At 42.9% G+C, this 17,815-nt stretch overlaps 1 protein-coding gene across 5 annotated transcripts in view; it reads right to left on the reverse strand.

The window, feature by feature from the left end:
- The window catches only part of CALCOCO2 (calcium binding and coiled-coil domain 2), a 137,349-nt gene that overhangs the window by 73,856 nt on the left and 45,678 nt on the right, over window positions 1-17,815 (reverse strand). For all 5 annotated transcript variants that reach the window (XM_073608053.1, XM_073608050.1, XM_073608054.1 and 2 more), the window contains exons 4-8: window positions 15,483-15,619; window positions 11,403-11,444; window positions 9,594-9,689; window positions 4,025-4,104; window positions 1,765-1,849 (exon numbers count right to left, since the gene is read on the reverse strand). In XM_073608053.1, the coding sequence (XP_073464154.1) occupies window positions 1,765-1,849; window positions 4,025-4,104; window positions 9,594-9,689; window positions 11,403-11,444; window positions 15,483-15,619 (440 nt within the window). The remainder of the gene's footprint in view (window positions 1-1,764; window positions 1,850-4,024; window positions 4,105-9,593; window positions 9,690-11,402; window positions 11,445-15,482; window positions 15,620-17,815) is intronic.

Below are 17,815 nucleotides of genomic sequence, written 5' to 3' on the forward strand. Positions count from 1 at the left end.
TGAAAGATTATGCAGAGTGAATAGATACCTAAGATGGCATGCTTTAAAATTGCGCACTCTTACTGTGGTAGTATTTTAATGTAATTTTACAGGCGTGTGCAATTTTATAGCCCGACATGTTTGGTATCTCTTTTCTTGATGCAACTCCATCTTTTATATTTTACTGAAAAATTGGGTTTTGTGTTTGTGTGCACTAGAAATCATTTTAGTGTATTTTTTCCTGAAAATATGCATTTGATAAATAACTGCACAAAAATTGTGCAACATAAAAAATTGCATCCACCACCATTTTATTCTCCAGGGTAAAAAAAAATTGCAAAGTGCACATGACAGCTCTGAATTTCTGGCAGGATAAACAGGTATTTTGTTGCTCTTATCACACAGATATAACAAAATGCTTTCAATATAGTATAAATAACATCAAAAGGTATCAAATAAGAAAGAAACATTGTTAGGCTTTACATGCACTTTAACCACTTCAATACCGGGCACTTTCCCCCCTTCCTGCCCAGGACAATTTTCAGGTTTCAGCGCTGTCGCACTTTGAATGACAATTGCGCGGTCATGCAAGACTGTACCCAAATGAAATTTTTAGGATTTTCTTCCCACAAATAGAGCTTTCTTTTGGTGGTATTTGATCACCTCTGGGGTTTTAATTTTTTACTAAACAAAATAAAAAAGACCAAAATTTTTGAAAAAATACGTTTTTCTTTGTTTCTGTTATACAATTTTGTTTTCTCCTTCACTGACGGGCACTGATGAGGTGGCACTGACGAGGCGGCACTGATGAGGAGGCACTAATATGTAGAATTGATGGGCACTGATAGGCGGCACTGATATGCTGCACTGATGGGCACTTATAGGGGGCACTGATGGGCACCACCGATTGGCGCTGATGCACACTAATAGATGGCACTGATGGGCAGCACCGATCATGAGGTGCTTACAGGTGTTACTAAATAGGCACTGATTGGCACTGTGATGGCAACTGATTGGCACTGTGATGGCAACTGATTGGCACTGTGGTGGGCACTGATTGGCACTGTGGTAGACACTGACTGGCAGCTGATGAGCATGGATTTGCAGCTGTGGTGGGCACCTCTCATGGGAGCTGCGCTGATAATCAATGTGCTGACACCCCCTCTGACAGAGAGAGCCGACAATCAGCTCTCCCTGTCAGTGCAAATCGAGGAAAGCCGTTTACTGGCACTTCCTGGTTCACGTGATGATCAGCTGTGATTGGTCACAGCTAATCACATGGTAAGGAGCCTCCGTCAGAAGCTCCTTACCACGATCGGAGATGCGGCGTGTCAGACGGACATGTCGCACCACCAATCACCACACTGGGCGTGCGCCGACATTTTATCCTGAAAGACGTCCTATGACGTCCAGTCAGGATAACCAAACCACCGCCAGGCCGTCATGCTGCTATAAGCCGGGCGGGAAGTGGTGAAGGCCACATTCAAACTTGCAAATGGGCCCAGCACTGATTACAAGAACCCCAGAAAACGCAGACTGTCTGCATCCAGGGCCGATCACTTACAGGTGATTGCTGCATGAGCGATTACATGCGAGGGGCCGCGATGAGCTGTAGGTGCTGGCAGCCTTCCCTTGCCTTCACTGGGCCTGCCTCCCACAGCTAATCCTTGGAATCCCCCACTGGGGTTCTCTCATTAATCAGTGTCGTGTCCACTTGCAGGAGTGAATGTGGCCTAAGGGAGAGTTAACAGAAACAAAATCTAAACTCAGATGTTGGAAACTCACCTGCAACTGTTTATTTTCAGCCTTAAGTTTTTTCAGTTCCATGTCCTTTTGCTCGAATTCTGTTTCTAAATCATGCACTTTATACCTGTACCAGGGGGAAAAAAATAAATAAATAAAAGCATGATTCATGGTAATATTAGTTTATAGTGTATTAGTGCATAAGCTGGCCATACACACTAAAGCCTGGTATACATTATTATTATTATTTCATTCAACCCAGCGGGCTGAACAAAAACAAAATTTAAGGAGCTCGAGAGGAGCCGCTGTACTAACTATCTGATGTTAGTACAGTGATCACTATGCTGAGCTATTGTGTTCTGACAGGGCCCACCAGAACACATCGGTCAGCACTCTGAGCCAGCTGAATGGGAGCCGATAGGCAGATCTTTTTCGGTCATGCCCCTTTGACAGAAGCAGGACATTCGGCCAGTTTCTGCTGGACCAGCTGATACCGGCCTATATTCAGCCCATGTGTAGATATTACTCGTATAGCACCATCCCCCGAAGGAGCCGTTTGGTCATTTTGGGTTCCTTGTTCCACGCCTCAACTCCAAGAGCAACCTCAGCCCCATCTGACACACCTACAAGCACAAGGAACACCACTAATGTAAAATACCTCTTACCTGGCTGTGAGGTATTGCCAGTAAATAAACACACACACCAGGTTAGGATAAACTTACTTAATCTATTAAAGTGTTACTAAACCCGCAACAGTAAAGCATGCTTGTTATACTCACTGTGGAACCTAAGGGGTTAATGCTCTGCATTGTGTACAAAGGCTGTTGGATCCTGTCTTCTCTGATCCTCTCCTCCTTCCACTGTCCCCAATATATTTCCTGATAATACAGAGCCAGGGGACAAGCTGCACATGCTCAGTTTGGTGTGTATTGCTAGAGAGTTGTTTTTTTTCCTTGATTGGGTGCATGTTATCAGCACAGGGCCAATCAGCACTGTGCAGACAGAGGGTCAGGGGTCCTGCATCCTCATAGAACAGTCAGTGCAGAATGAAAAGGCTACAAGGCCCGCTCACCAGCCCCAGTAACACGGTGTTAGTTGCCCCTCCCATCAGGCGTCCGCTCGCTTAGGTTGCTTTGGGCAACTCTGGCAGGCAGTATGGCAAAGACAGTGTCCCGGCAGTGGCTCTGTCTCTCTACGTTCCGGTCCCAGATCTGCTTTCCTGCACTGTAGTAGCGTCCAATGGGGTGGCCTCCCTTGGTCTCTGGAAATGACACCCCACGCTTCGTCCTCTCACCACCCTGGCCACTGATAACACTCTGCAGACTCAGAAGATCCCCCACATGGCTGTGGGTTTCTGCCAACTCTAGCTCTCTCTTTCTATGGCTGACAATCTTGGGCAAAGCAGCACCCACTGCACTCGATTACCCCATCCACAGTAAACAGCGAGCATGAAGGAATCTCTCCCACCAGCTTTTTGGGTGGATTTATTAAAGGCAAATTGACTGTTCACTTTGCAAGTGCAGTTGCTTCAGAGCTTAGTAAATGAGGCGAAGCTTCAATTTGCAAAGAGTACCCAATCACATGCAAGGAAATTAAGAAAAAAAAAACATTTTTGCTTGCACCAGATTGAAAAATGGAAATCAGCAGAGCTTCCCCTCATTTACTAAGCTCTGGGGCAACTGCACTTGCCGGTCTATTTGCCTTTAGTTTGTCAACGACATTGTGTTCAGACAGACGGTGTTATGTCGATAAGTGACGCTCTGTAGGTATGGGACGCTCACAAAGTGCACATGCTCGTGAGACGCATCCCATACCCTTGCTTTGCGACGATGTTCTGTCGATATTGAACGCTCTCAATTCGAGAGCGAGTGGCTTTTCTTTAAATACGCATGCAAGTATTTCATATCGACAGAACACCTGTTGCAAAGTGAGTGGAACGCAGAACAAAAGTGGAACGCATACCGGAAGATTGTATGTCTCATGTGCATGCGCAGTTTGGGAGCGTCCCATACCTACAGAGCATTCCATATCGACATAACACTGGCACCAATGACCATTAAAGACATTTCTCCTCCCCTCCTGTCTCCGTGACCAAACAGGAAGTGATGGAAAATGTCTTCAATCTGAACAAATGCAGTTGGTGAGTTGCAAGTTTATTGAGCATAAGACTGTATATATTTATATGTATGAGATATTAAGTAATTGTATAATGCCGTATAGTCTGTACAATGTTGAAGATCTAAGTAAACAAAATTAGGTAGTATGCAATATATGCAAAGAGCCATCATTTATGTATACATACAGCTGCAGATCTAATTCTTGGTTGTTTCTCCTCAACGCCTCTTTTTCCTCTTCAAGGTTCTTCACTTGGCATAGCATATCCTGATTAAATGGACAAATACATTCCTTTATTACATTTTTAAATACTGATAATGTGTGGCTTTATAACATGCTAGTTTCTTGGCTGTCATGCAGATACTTTGGCTTCAATGCTTTCTAAATCGCACTTCTTTCCCCCTTAGATGCCACATTTGGCATGTCATTTTTTTTGGGGGGGGGCAGGTACCTAGTTTTGACAGGTACCCAGCTCCCACTTCCACTCGAGCGGAAGTTCCTCCCCTCTCCCTCCCTGCAATCTTCTGGGACATATCACAGGTCCCAGAAGATTGCCCGACCATTGAGGATGCGCGGCAGGACTCACACAGCGCGCACCCGGCTGTGAAACCGCAAGCTGTCACAGCCGGGTGCCCACACTTCAAAATCCCAGCACTGCGGAGAGACAAAGGAGAGAGCCGGGGGTTCGGTCGGCCGCATCGCTGGATCATGGAACAGGTGAGTGTGTGTTTATTAACCACCTAAGGACCGAGCCTCTTTCTGAGATTTGTTGTTTACAAGTTTAAAACTGTTTTTTTTGCTAGAAAATTACTTAGAACCCCCAAACATTATACATTTTTTTTCTGACACCCTAGAGAATAAAATGGCGGTTGTTGCAATACTTTCTGTCACACCATATTTGCGCAGCGGTCTTACAAGCGCACTTTTTTGGGGAAAAAATACACCTTTTTAAATTAAAAAATAAGACAACAGTAAAGTTGGCCCAATTTTTGTTATATTGTAAAAAATAATGTTACGCCGAGTAAATTGATACCCAACATGTCACGCTTCAAAATTGCGCCCGCTCGTGGAATGGTGACAAACTTTTACCCTTAAAAATCCCCATAGGTGACGTTTAAAAAATTCTACAGGTTGCATGTTTTGAGTTACAGAGGAGGTCTAGGGCTAGAATTATTGCTCTCGCTCTACTGATTGCGGCTATACCTCACATGTGTGGTTTGAACACCGTTTTCATAAGAGGGCGCTACTCGCGTATGCGTTCGCTTCTGCATGTGACCGCGGCGTGACAGTGCGCGTTTAAAAAACTTTTTTTTTTTTTCTTATTTATTTTACCTTTTATTTTTTATTTTTTACACTGTTCTTTAAAAAAAAATTGTGTCACTTTTATTCCTTGTACAAGGAATGTAAACATCCCTTGTAAAAGAAAAAAAGCATGACAGGACTTCTTAAATATGAGATCTGGGTCAAAAAGACCTCAGATCTCATATTTACACTAAAATGCAATAAAAAAAAGCCCTTTAAGAGCTATGGGCGGAAGTGACGTTTTGACATTGCATCTACAAAATAGGGGATAGATTTATGGCATTTTTATTGTATTTTTTTTTTTTTTACTAATAATAGCGGTGATCTGCGATTTTTATCAGGGACTGCGACGTTGCGGCTGACAGATCGGACACTTTTGACACTATTTTGGGACCATTGGCATTTATACAGTGATCAGTGCTATAAATATCCATTGATTGTAAATGTCACTGGTAGGGGAGGGGTTAATACCAGGGGGCAATCAAGGGGTTAAATGTGTGTCCTAGGGAGTGATTCCAACTGTGGGGGTATGGGACTGCCTGGGTGAGGAGACCGATCGTTGTTCCTAAGCAGTAGGAACAACAAATCGCTCTCCTCGCCCCTGATAGAACGGAGATCTGTCTGTTTACATTGACAGATCTCCATTCTGTCCTTCTCAGGAGCAATCGTGGGTAGCCGGCCGGCCACGCGCATTGGCTCCTACGTCGAGCGGCATGTGTGCGCGCTCCCTATACTATCTTACTTTTTGGTTAGACGTTGCCTTCAAAGTCCTAAAAGTAGCGATTGTGGTTCTCTAGATATAATTAGAAAAAAAAAACACATATGCAGTACATCTCTGCAATACATGTACATTTACCCATGTTTTATCATTTTAAGGACCGTTCAAGTACAGAAAAATACCTCCACTCCTACGTCCTATGGTGGGCTGACAACACACATCATTTTTGTGGAGTGGTGTCAACCCTCCCAGTGTCTTTTACTAGACTACTCCACCAACCCACTTTCAGATATGTACACCATAAAGGTGAAGATAAGAATTAGGAGGCTTCTTTGAGATAACATGGGAAGTGTGCATAGGACACAGACAGCTCTGAATTTCTATCAATCAGATACAATGCTTTTAATGGTATATTCAACAGACCAAAAGGGAGCAAATAAGAAAAGTAAATTTTTAGGGTTTACATACACTTTAACGTCAGTGTGGCTCAAAGGGACTACACCTCTAGCAGGTGTCTAGCAATATGTGAATTTTTTACATTCTCCCTAGTCATATGAAAGAGGATCTTCAGTCCCCGTAAAAAAAAAATGGCTGCAAATACTGTAGTTGCTGAATTTCAATATAATTACACTTACCTGTCCGGCACTGTCCTCACCCAGGCTGGTTCTTTGCTGATCTTCAATTCCTCGACGCCGGCATGTTTACTTTGGGAAGCCGGTTGTGACTCCTTGCCAGTTCACAGCTGGCTTCCCGATGCACTGCACTTTGTGAATGGTCCCAAAATGTGTTCCAAAAGGCCATGGGAAAAGAGAGGGAGGCATAACTTTTCGCTCAGATCACCTGGGCCAGGGGTAAGGAATTAAAATTCACAACGGTCAAATCAGTAACCCCCACCGCCAGGGTGTCCTCTGCCCCCTCGTCACATCACCATCCCAGGTGTCCTCTGCCCCCTCTTCAATAACACCCCCCAGGGTGTCCTCTGCCCCCTCTTCACATAACCCCCCCAGGGTGTCCTTTGTCCCCTCTTCCCATCACCCTCCCCAAGGGTGTCCTCTGCTCCCACCTCACATCACTGCCCCCACAGTGGTGTCCTCCCTCACATCTCAGCCCCAAGTGGCGTGGGGTCCACAGCCCCCCCTTCAAATCACTGCAATTACAGCCATGTCCTCTGGTCCACTGCACCCCCCCCTTCACATCACAGCCATCTCCTACATGGGCACACAGAGAAGAGCAGGAGGCTGTACATTTCTGAGTGGCGGGCAGGAGCTGACTTTTCCCTCAAGCTTCGGCCGCTGTCATTGTCATTAGAGCGAGGAGCGGGAGGCTGTTCAGTTCTAATTTGCGAGCAGGAGCTGGCTTTTCCCCCCAAGCCTCGGCCGCTGTCATTGAAAGCAGAGCGAAGAGCGGGAGGCTGTACAGTTCTAAGCAGCGGGTGGGAGCAGCCAAAGTTAACTTTTCTGGTTAACAAGAAGATAATTGGCTGCTAGGACTGCCCTGTGTCCAAGAAACCAATCACTTGCTGGTTAACTTGAGAAGATAACTCCTAACCCCCCCCCACCGCTCTGAACTGAACAGCCTACCGCTCCTCGCTCTGCTTACAATGACAGCGGCTAAGGCTTGGGGGAAAAGCCATCTCCTGCTCGCAGCTTAAAACTGAACAGCCTCCTGCTCCTCGCTCTGCTGACAATGACAGTGGCCAAGGCTTGAGGGTAAAGCCAGCTCCTAAATGGTGGGGCCACCATGGTCCATTTAGTGATGCCTGGCCTAGGCTATTTGAGCGAAAGTGGAACCGGATATCCATCAAAACTAGTTACACCCGCTCCCCCACCTATGCTATCACAGCTTCCTATATCGTGTGGCTTAAGCATCCCTACAATGATTAGGTATCCCTGAGATCTCTTCCTATAAACTGCCTAAGCACTTTCCCTTCCCTTGATGTGGGAGGAATATATTGCCCAATAGACATAGTTATATAATGTACAGTAATGGCAATTGCTATGAATATACTGTCCCTTAGAAAAAATATCCTGTGTTACCATAACACATGGCAGTTTATGCACATTGGTGTGCGGTGGTGCTATTCATTCTGAATGGCATCACAATGCACTTGTGTTACAATACACAGTACGGCTGGCCATAGAAGGTTTGTTCTTTTTTCAATCAGTATAAACAGAAAAATCAGTGCTACTACCCATACAACACAAAGATAGCAGAGCCCCCAGGTGCTCGATCCACAGTCGTTGGCTGAGTAGAATAATGTAGGAAAGATGATCCGCAGATAAAAACAGTTGACACATTTCAGCCTATAAGGCCTTAGTTATAACCCATGTTATGACGAAGGCCTTATAGGCTGAAACGCGTCAACTGTTTTTATATGCGTTTGTGCACTATGGCTTTTCAATAAAATGATGATTTTTTAAGAGCAACAACTGGAGTGCGGATCATCTTTCCTACATTACTCTTTTTTCAATCAGCCAATATAATGAAGAGATTCCCCTAACCACACAAGTGAGGTGGATAGAGAAATCCTTGCCGCTGTGCTGTTGCATTCTGACAGCGGGGGGCTCCTCCGCTCTCAGAATACAGGGATCAGTGCTGCAGCCACTGATCGAATGCAAATATTTTCCAACACTTCTGTTTGACAAAAGTTGATTGTTAGCTCAACTTCTGTTGATCGGGAATGGCCATAGATGGATCAAATTTAGGCTGGTCACTGCTGAACCAGCCAAATTGGGAACCATCTTATGCCAGCTTAACGTACCACCATGGTTTGTTTTATGGTGGCCTTTCTTGCAATAAATGGTGCTTGCTTTTTTTTTTTACATTTCTGGTGCCTTGGCAGCTGAATCAAATGAATAAGTTGCCATAATGCAATGCAAGTTAAAGGATCAGAAATCTTGCTAATGTTTGTATACACGCAATGCACCAGACCTTCATGGTAATAATGGGCCTTGATAATTACAATAATTAAAGGTGGGTTGGCCCAGGGAGTTAGGGAATAGTGCATAGTAATGTGGCACTTGCGTTACGTACTGTTCCTTCCTGTACCATTCCTTCAGAGCCATGCCGCAAACAACAACTCCCACACACATGCGCAGGAGTGACGTCATTGCCAGCTCGGCCAATCAGAAGCCCGGAGTCCCCGAACCCGGAGAGAAGACCGGTTGAAGATGGAAGCGGCGTGTTTTTTTTTTTGTCTTTTGTTTTTTTGGATGCGGTTTACTACTGTTTTAACACAGTGCATGTTAATGCTCAAAATAAAGCACTGCAATAATGTAAATTGGTCTTCACAGTATTGTCTTTTCTATTACTAAAGCTGGCCATACCAGAATGGATCATTCTTTTTTAAACACCCAGTGCCGTGCCGAGATGGTGACTCCAATGCGCATGCCCGGGAGTGATGTCATCGCAGCCCAGCAATTCAAATGATCACAGAGAGCAAACCCGGAGGAAAGACCGAGAGAAGATGGGAGCACCAGTAGTGGTGACAGCACAGTGATGGAGGGCTCCATTATAGAGGTAAATCTGCAAATAATGTGCTAGTATGCGATGCAAAATGAGGTGGTAAAGTTTACTATTACTTCTTTCTGGGCAACTATTATTTTTTGTATATGAATATATATAAATATACAGTATTTCAAATTGTTCATATTATATTCATGTTTACTCCTTAGGAATTCAGGGTAAACTGTTTATGCATGCACTTAATATGAAGGTATATACAATATAGAGATACCATATTTTCCTTCTCTATTCTGTTGTCCTTCTCTGTTGCAGTCTGTATCTGAGCCTCTAGGGTCTTGATCCTCTCATCCTGATCCTGAATTATTTTCTTCAAGAAAACAAAAAGAGAATTATACATTATATACAGTATCACTGAAAGTAGCCTCGGCTTATACATTTTTTCCTCAAGTGCCCTGTTTGATTTTTTAGCTGTGCGATTGGTTAGTTAAAAATGTATAAATAGGCATTATTTTATAGGTTTGGATGGAGTAGCAAAGGGTTGGGACTCCTTTGTATTGCTTTCTGTGCCCCTGCTGGGTAGGATCACCCTCTCTATTTCATACCGCCCATCTTTTTGAGATGGGAATGAGGGACACCTTTCAGCAAAAGTATGCAGGCATAGGACACACTCCTTGCCACGCCCCCCTTTAAAGGAGAATTGTACAAAAAAACAAGATTTGTTAAACCCACAAGTGCTTTTTTTTACCACTACTATTCCTTTATATTGGCTTTTAGAATTTGCAAATGCAGCAATTTACAAGTCAGATGAAAGGTTTAGCACTCGGAAACACTTTTTTGATAGATAGAAAGTGCATTTTATATACATTTATATAGATCAGACCAAAATGAGGGACAAATGAGGAGGAATGAGGGACAGAGGGACATTGTTCCAAATCAGGGACAGTCCCTCGAAATCAGGGACAGTTGGAAGCTATGCTAATTGTCTCGGTGAACATTATCACCAGGACAGAAAGTGATGGGAAATCCAATTTTTTAGAGTTGTCACCAGTACAGAAAGTGAGGGGAACTGTTCAACTGTTCAAGTAACAACTGTCTCACTTCCTCTCACTTCTGTTGCAATTCTAGCACTGGAAGTGAAGGGAAATCTTCCCAATTGGACACAGACAGCAAAAAATACTTTGCTACACTATTCAAAACTAAAATAAGAAAAAGTCTTGGGTATACATACACTTAAAGGAAAACAAAGTGGATAACATATTTAAATGGCTGTAAACCCTTACATATACCACTGAAGTGACTAGCCTTAGGTGTTATACAGCAATAAAACAAATTCTCCTACATAAGTTGTACCTGTTTAACTGCAGCCCCCTCTTCTTTACAGCCTCCTAAAGCACACATTTAACAGAACATTTCTAAGCTCTAGAACAGTGGTCTCCAAACTGCAGCCCGGGGGGCCAGATGCGGTCCTTTGCCTGCTTTTATCAGGCCCCATTTCATACACTGATGACGCGGCACAATTCCTCCCACTGACATCAACAATGGGGCACAATTCCTCCCACTGACACCAACGATGAGGTACAATGATATCAATGATGGGGCACAATTGCTCCCACTGAAACCAACAATGGGGCATTATTTTTTTCCCCCGACGTCGGGACTTTCTACTCCCACTGACCACTGTCTGGCCCTCGTAAAGTCTGAAAGACAGTAAACTGGCCCTTTGTTTAGAAAGTTTGGAGACCCCTGCTCTAGAAGGCAGGGGGCAGGGGTCTGATGTCACACACTGTACAGCATAGAGCACAGAGCTGAGTGTAATCTGAGACCTGAGTGGGGGGAATGTACACAACCCCCTCTACACAGTCTCCTATGGAAACAAGCACAGTTAAGGCTGTCAATCACTTTCTGTGTGCTGGAGGAGGGGCATGGCCAACCCCGAGGATTATGCGGCACAACCTGTCAGAAGTGCTTAGTAGTAAGGCTAGTACCATACACACTATAGAGCAGTGGTCCCCAAACTGTGGCCCTTTGCTTGCTTTTATCAATTTATGGCCTGGCATTTTCACTTTTGAAGTAGTTGTACCTTAAGCTGTTTGTTCTGCTCGTTCATGTTTTCTATTTCCTCCTAGAATTAAAAAAGAAAAGCAACAGATCAGGATAGCAGCAGCTGTAAAAGACTAAGGACCTTTATGGTGGGTGTTCAATGGATATTACAATAAACAGGCTGTACTTTATAAATGATAGCGCTCGAAGGAACACCTTGAACATATGATCCATTTTTTTGCACATTCCACCATGTATTGTGCAATATGTTTGTAATAGCTACTGCTAGAATGTGCTATTGGAGGTAACATGCATCTTGTATTTTATTTCCAGCTACTGTTAAGTGTAAAGAACATCAAAGAGAAAGAAAAGGTGGTTTCATGTGTTTTGAACTACAATGAGTCTTCAGGACTCCAAACTGACCGGAAGCACTATGACATCACAGGTGACATCACATCACTTGTTTCTAGTGCTCTGCTACAAAGCTCTTTTGGAGTGATCTGTCATGCTTACTGTCAGTGCCTACTGTCATTGATAGCCAGCAGTGTTTGCAGTGCTAAATCTGCCAGAACTCTATTGCATTCTATCTATGCACTATCTGTTTATTAGGTATCAGGTGAACCATTTTACCTTTGGATACTGGGTGTATCCCCACATCTTTCCACACCCTATGGCTGCATGTCTGCTCCTGGCTTGGTGATTTTGAATATACTTTTTTCTCCTATTAACAAAATGTATGTATTATGTTTGACGACACTTTGTCTTTTTTCTTTTTTTGTTGGTATAATGTTTTGTTTTCTCTATCTGGTTAGTGAAAAACATTGATAAGCTCCCGAAGAAGCGTTATTCATGAAACATGTTGAGCTTGTATCTTTAAAAATTTTGTTTTGCTCCCACTCTACCAAGGGAACTTCCCAGTGGTCATACATGCACTGACCCGGGCCCAGCAGATAGGGTTGGATGTGCTGTTCACCACTTTTATAAGTCTGTACTGTATATGTTTTTAAATTAATTTAGTTAATTTGCTACTAATAAAAACTGTTTTTTTAATATATACTGGTGCCTAAAAAGTCCATAATTTCCTCTGATTAATTTGCATTTCTGTATAGGACGAGGCACCTTTTATCACTTCTTATATACCCACAGTACCATCCTGCGGTCGTGTATCTGTTGCCAAATTACCTGCCAGGACCCACTAAGTCCAAGTGCCATTTTAAGGGCTGATGCTGATGGGATGTGGGTTTGTGTCAATTACATCACTCTGATATCAGTTGGCAATGTCAAACACACAAATAAGTCAAAAGGGCACAAAGGCCTAATGCATTACCAGATAAAACTCTATTCAAGAGAAGAAAATTAATGAATGCATGCTCACAAATACCAAAGGCTAGTACAGCAGTAAAAACCAGGCCTAAGTGACCAGGTAGTGACCCAGCATTGCAGAGACTCACCAGCTAAAGTGTTTCAAGGGATGAGCCCTCTTCATCAGAGCAAATCAAGTCAATGTCACATCTCTTCTTATTAGTATTTAGGATATGACATTAACTGGCCTTACTCTGATTAAGAGGGTTTGTTCCTTTTAATGCATTAGCTGGCAAGTCTTAGGGATGCTAGGGTCATGTCGATGCATAACCTTATGAGGGCTACCCTGTCATTTGGGTCTAGTTTTTACTGCTGTAATTGCCTTTGGCTTTTGTGAGTATGCATTCATCACTTGTCATCTCTTGAATATAGTTTTATCTGGTAATGCCCTAGGCCTTTGCATTCTTTTGATTTCTTTGTTTGATATAAAGATTTCCCACTCTGAAGAGGGCAGCATTGGCGCAGGCTACCAGGACGTGTTAAGAAGTGATTTTAATGGTCCATACTACAGCAGTCCTTATGAATTTCCTAGCGCTACGGTGTCATTTGGAAATACAATCAGTTGGTGATGCTTCTGGGATCATTCAGAATTTGAAAGGTGCTTCTGACCCGCAGTTGGCCACCTTGACGTCATATGACTTCATATGATGTCCTCGGGTTGAAGTAGTCATCATCCTGGTATGAAAATTTTCAGCTGCCAGTTCTCTTTTAGGCAGAAGTGATTAAAGTAGCTGAACAGCCAGTGGATCACTTCTGCTGGTGAAGGAATGGGGGTCCCCCCTTCCCGCAACTGCCTTTCCCGGGCACTGCCCTCCAATCACGGAGCCCGGGCGGCGACAACAGCACTACAGAGAGAGAGAGGAACTGACATTGTTCCTCCCTCTCTGTGACCCCAGAAACTGGAAGCGACAAGGATTTCTCCACTTCCAGTTTTGGTTCTTTGTTTACCTGGCCTTTACCGGCCAGGGAAGCAGCCAATCACACCAGTTTGTGTCTGGTCAGCTGCATTAGAGCCCAGAGATGAGATTTGGGGTCTAATAGACCCCAGATCTCTCCATAAAGAGGACCTGTCACAGCCCATGCTTTCACGTTTTGTTCATCCCTTATGAAAGCAATAAAGTTGATTTTAAAAAAGTTAAAGAGACAGTGTAAAAAAAGTTTTGAATAAAACAAATAATTTAAAAAAATGTAAAGTACCCCTGCCCCCCGTGCTTACGTGTAAACGAGAGCGCATACGCAAGTCTGGCGTGCATATATAAACAGTGATCGCACCACACATGTGTGGTACTAGCTCCAGACCTTCTGTGTAACTCTAAACTGGAAGCCTGTAAAGGCCTTTAAATCGTTGTTAATAGAGATTTTTAGGTACTGTAGTTTGGTGTCCCACAGATGTACGCAATTTTAAAGCGTGACATGTTGTGTATCTATTTACTCGACGTAACATCATCTTTTATATTTTAACAAAATGGGTATTATATAGTGTTTGTGTGCAAAAAAATCATTAAATTGTATTTTTTCCCAAAAAATTGCGTTTGAAAAATAGCGCAAATACAGTGTAAAATCCAAAATTGCAACACCCATCATTTTATCCTCTAGGGCTCCCTTTTTTAACCAGGGCGCCTTAAGGTGTGCCTTGACAAAATGCCTAAAAATTGCAGAAAAATTGTGTACAAGGCAGTGGGTGGATCAAGCCTGCGTTTGTTTACACAAAGCCACGGGTTTTAATTGTGCACCATTACAACCTTCCAGCTGCCAGCGCCTTAAGAACCAGTGACATCATTGGTTGATAAGGAGGGCGTTGGGTGCCTGCACATCAGCACTAGGGACACATTTGTTAAGTGAGGGAGAGAACCATTGAAATACGAGTCAGTACCAGTGTGCAAAGGTGTATTTGCTTTGGAAGAATAAATCGTATTGGCTGTCCTATGTGTGGATCTTGGTGTGTTATGCTTAACTATTAGTTTAGTATTTTGCATTTTAGAATGGGGTGCCTCGAGATTGTGCATCATTTTAAAGGGTGCCTTGACTGATAAAAGGTTGAGAAACACTGCTTTAGGGTCTTTGCTAAAAAAAACATATATATAATGTTTGGGGGTTCTAAGTATTTTTCTAGTAAACAAATACAGATTTTTACATGTAGGAGAGAAATGTTAGAATTAGCCTTGGTTGGAACTGGTTAAATGGGTTGTTCTCATTGACATGTATAGGAATGCAAAACCCACTTGAAGAGAATAAAAACCTGTCAACACAAGACCTAGAACAGACTTGGAATTAACAGCTACTATCCCAACAACATTTTAAAAGGGCACCTGGGACTCAAGTGGTCAACAGCTGTAGCTTCAAACAAGCTTTTAGAAAGCATTTTGAAAGATTTTATGGCTGTCAAAGCTGGCTAAAGCTTGTCTAACACTACAGTTTGCCTTACCGTACTCAGGTCTGTGCTTACTACTCCCAGAAGACTTTTAAAAGGGAGCCTACATGTCTTCAAGAAAACTGCTGGTCTTCTCTAAATGCTTGCTAAGTCTGATGGGTTCATGTGCACGGGCTTTTGTTATGATCTGAGCTCTCATCTTTCCCATACAAATGAATGTGAATGCAAACTCACCTCAAAACATATAAAAGCTATTTTTTGAGCAACTCAAAAGCAAATTAAAGCAACTCCGAAGCACCTGAATGCATACTGTATTCTGAAGCCCAAAGACTGATTATTTGCCATGTGTATGACATGTATAAATAGTTTTAAACGTTGAAAACAAACCACTGTTGCCACTATCACAATTTCATTTTCCTTATCATCCTCCTTAAACTGGAAAGGGATGCTGACTCCTCGAACATCTCCATTCTGGTCCACATAGCAGAACTGATAGTCTTCATCATCCTTGGGCAGATAATAGGCTGCAAGAGAGGGCCTCATGTTATTATCTGGGCTTTAACACAGATTCTATTAATGATGGTCGAGCTAAATTTACACAAAACTGGAATTAATACAAGATATAAAGCTATAGCATGCACCTGATGGCTTCTGTTCAAAACTTTTTTTTTCACCTATAATTTTGAATATCTATGAAACAGCTTTCCTTGCTGTGAAAGAGTAACACTAAACACAAAGTAAAATCTGTTAGTGATCTGCTCATGCAATCTTTCTCAACCAGGGTTCTGTAGAACCCTAGAGTTCCCCCAGAGGTTGGTAGGGGTTCCTTGAGCAATGAGCAACTTCTGCTTCTCCGATGTTTTGGACCAGGGTGGTGCTGTGGACATAGCATACAATATCTTAATTTCAGCAAGGTATATGATACAGTTTCACATAATGATCTAATACAAAAGATGTACAAGCAAGGACTTAAGCCTTGGGTGGCTCAGTGGATATGTAGTTGGCTAAAGGATAAATACCAGAGTGTGGTTGTAAATGGTGTTCACTCGGACAGAGAACAGTCACTAGTGGTGTACCACAAGGCTCCGTACTGGGTCCTGTCTAGGTATGTCTTTTTGCTGAAGACACAAAGGCGTGTAATAGGGTTAATATCCCAGGAGGTTTCTGTAACATATGGAACATGATTTGGCATTGCTGGAAGACTGATCAAAACAGTAGAAACTGCAGTTCAATGTTTCTAAATTTAAAATAATGCACCTAGGGAAAGAGAATCCCCTGAGAGAGTACAACATTGGGGGTACAGTGTTGGCCAGCACTACAGAGGAAAAATATGTGGGGGTATTTATTTCAGATGATTGCAAAATGAGCAAACAGTGTGACCAGACAGTGGGGAAAGCAAAAAGAATTCTAGAATGCTTCACCAAAGGGATCACCAGCAGGAGTAAGGAGGTTCTGATTCCCCTATATAGATCTTTAGTGAGACCTCACTTTGAATACTGTGTCCAGTTTTGGAGACTCCACTTAGACCCCTTTCACACTGAAGCGCCGCTAAAACAGCGCTAAAGCGAAGGTCATTTTTGCGGTGCTTTAGCGGCACTTTTGCAGCGCTTAACGGGGTGGTTTTTTTTAAGGTCACGTGACATACAAAAAAAAAACAAAATCCAAAAACCACCCGTTTTGCGGCACTTTCTAATCTCTTAAGGCGCTTCGGAAGTGCTGCCCATTCATTTCAATGGGCAGGGGCGATCTCTTTTAACAGCGCTCCAAACTCGCCCCAAACATGCTGCTTGCAGGACTTTTTCTAACGTCCCGCAAGCGCACCACCTGAGTGTGAAACCACTCATGCAAATGGATGGGAAGGAGTTTTCAGGTGCTTTTCAGGCACTATTTCTAGCGCTAAAACACCTGAAAACTGCTTCAGTGTGAAAGGGGTCTTACAAAAAGATATTGATAGGATAGAACAAGTCCAGAGACGGGTAACAAAAATGGTGAAAGTTGTGAGGGATAAGACTTATCAAAAGCGACTTCAGGAACCTAATATGTACAGTCTGGAGGAAACAAGGGAAAGGGGGGACATGACTGAACATCAAGGGGGTCAATAGGGTTTCAAGAGAGCAATATTTTCAATGGAATCAAAATCAAGAACACGGAGACATGACCTCAAACTAACTGGAGGGAAGTTCAAAACAAATCTTAGAAAGTATTATTTTACTGAAAGGGTAGTTGATGTTTGAAATAAACTTCCAGCCGGGCTAGTGAGTCAGTCAACAGTAAGTGATTTCAAGCGTGCTTGGGACAAACAGAGCTATACTCAGACAAAAAAGTTAACAAAAAAAAAACAAGAACAAAACATGTATACAATTTAAAAAAAAAACTGAAAAAAAAGAGCAGTCTTTTTTTGTGCCCACAATTTTCTGTGCTTCTATGTTTCTATGTAGATGAGTAACCGCTGACAACAATTATTTTTTAGCTATCTGTAAGGATGAGATTATTCCCACTGGCCACAAATGTAAGGAGCATTCTTCCTACTGACCATCACAGGAATGTAGTGTGAATTGAATAGTAATTATTAGCAGGGGTTGCCTGAGAATTGAAAGTTATTTCAAGAGTTCCTCCATGTTGTAAAGGTTGAGAAAGGCTGTGCTAATGCTACATTTCAACTGCAGCCAGAACTAAGCTTACCTGGATAGAGTAGGAAAGGGTTAGAATCGAATCCCATG

This window comes from Aquarana catesbeiana, linkage group LG12, assembly GCF_042186555.1.
Source record: "Aquarana catesbeiana isolate 2022-GZ linkage group LG12, ASM4218655v1, whole genome shotgun sequence".
Classification (NCBI taxonomy): domain Eukaryota; kingdom Metazoa; phylum Chordata; class Amphibia; order Anura; family Ranidae; genus Aquarana; species Aquarana catesbeiana.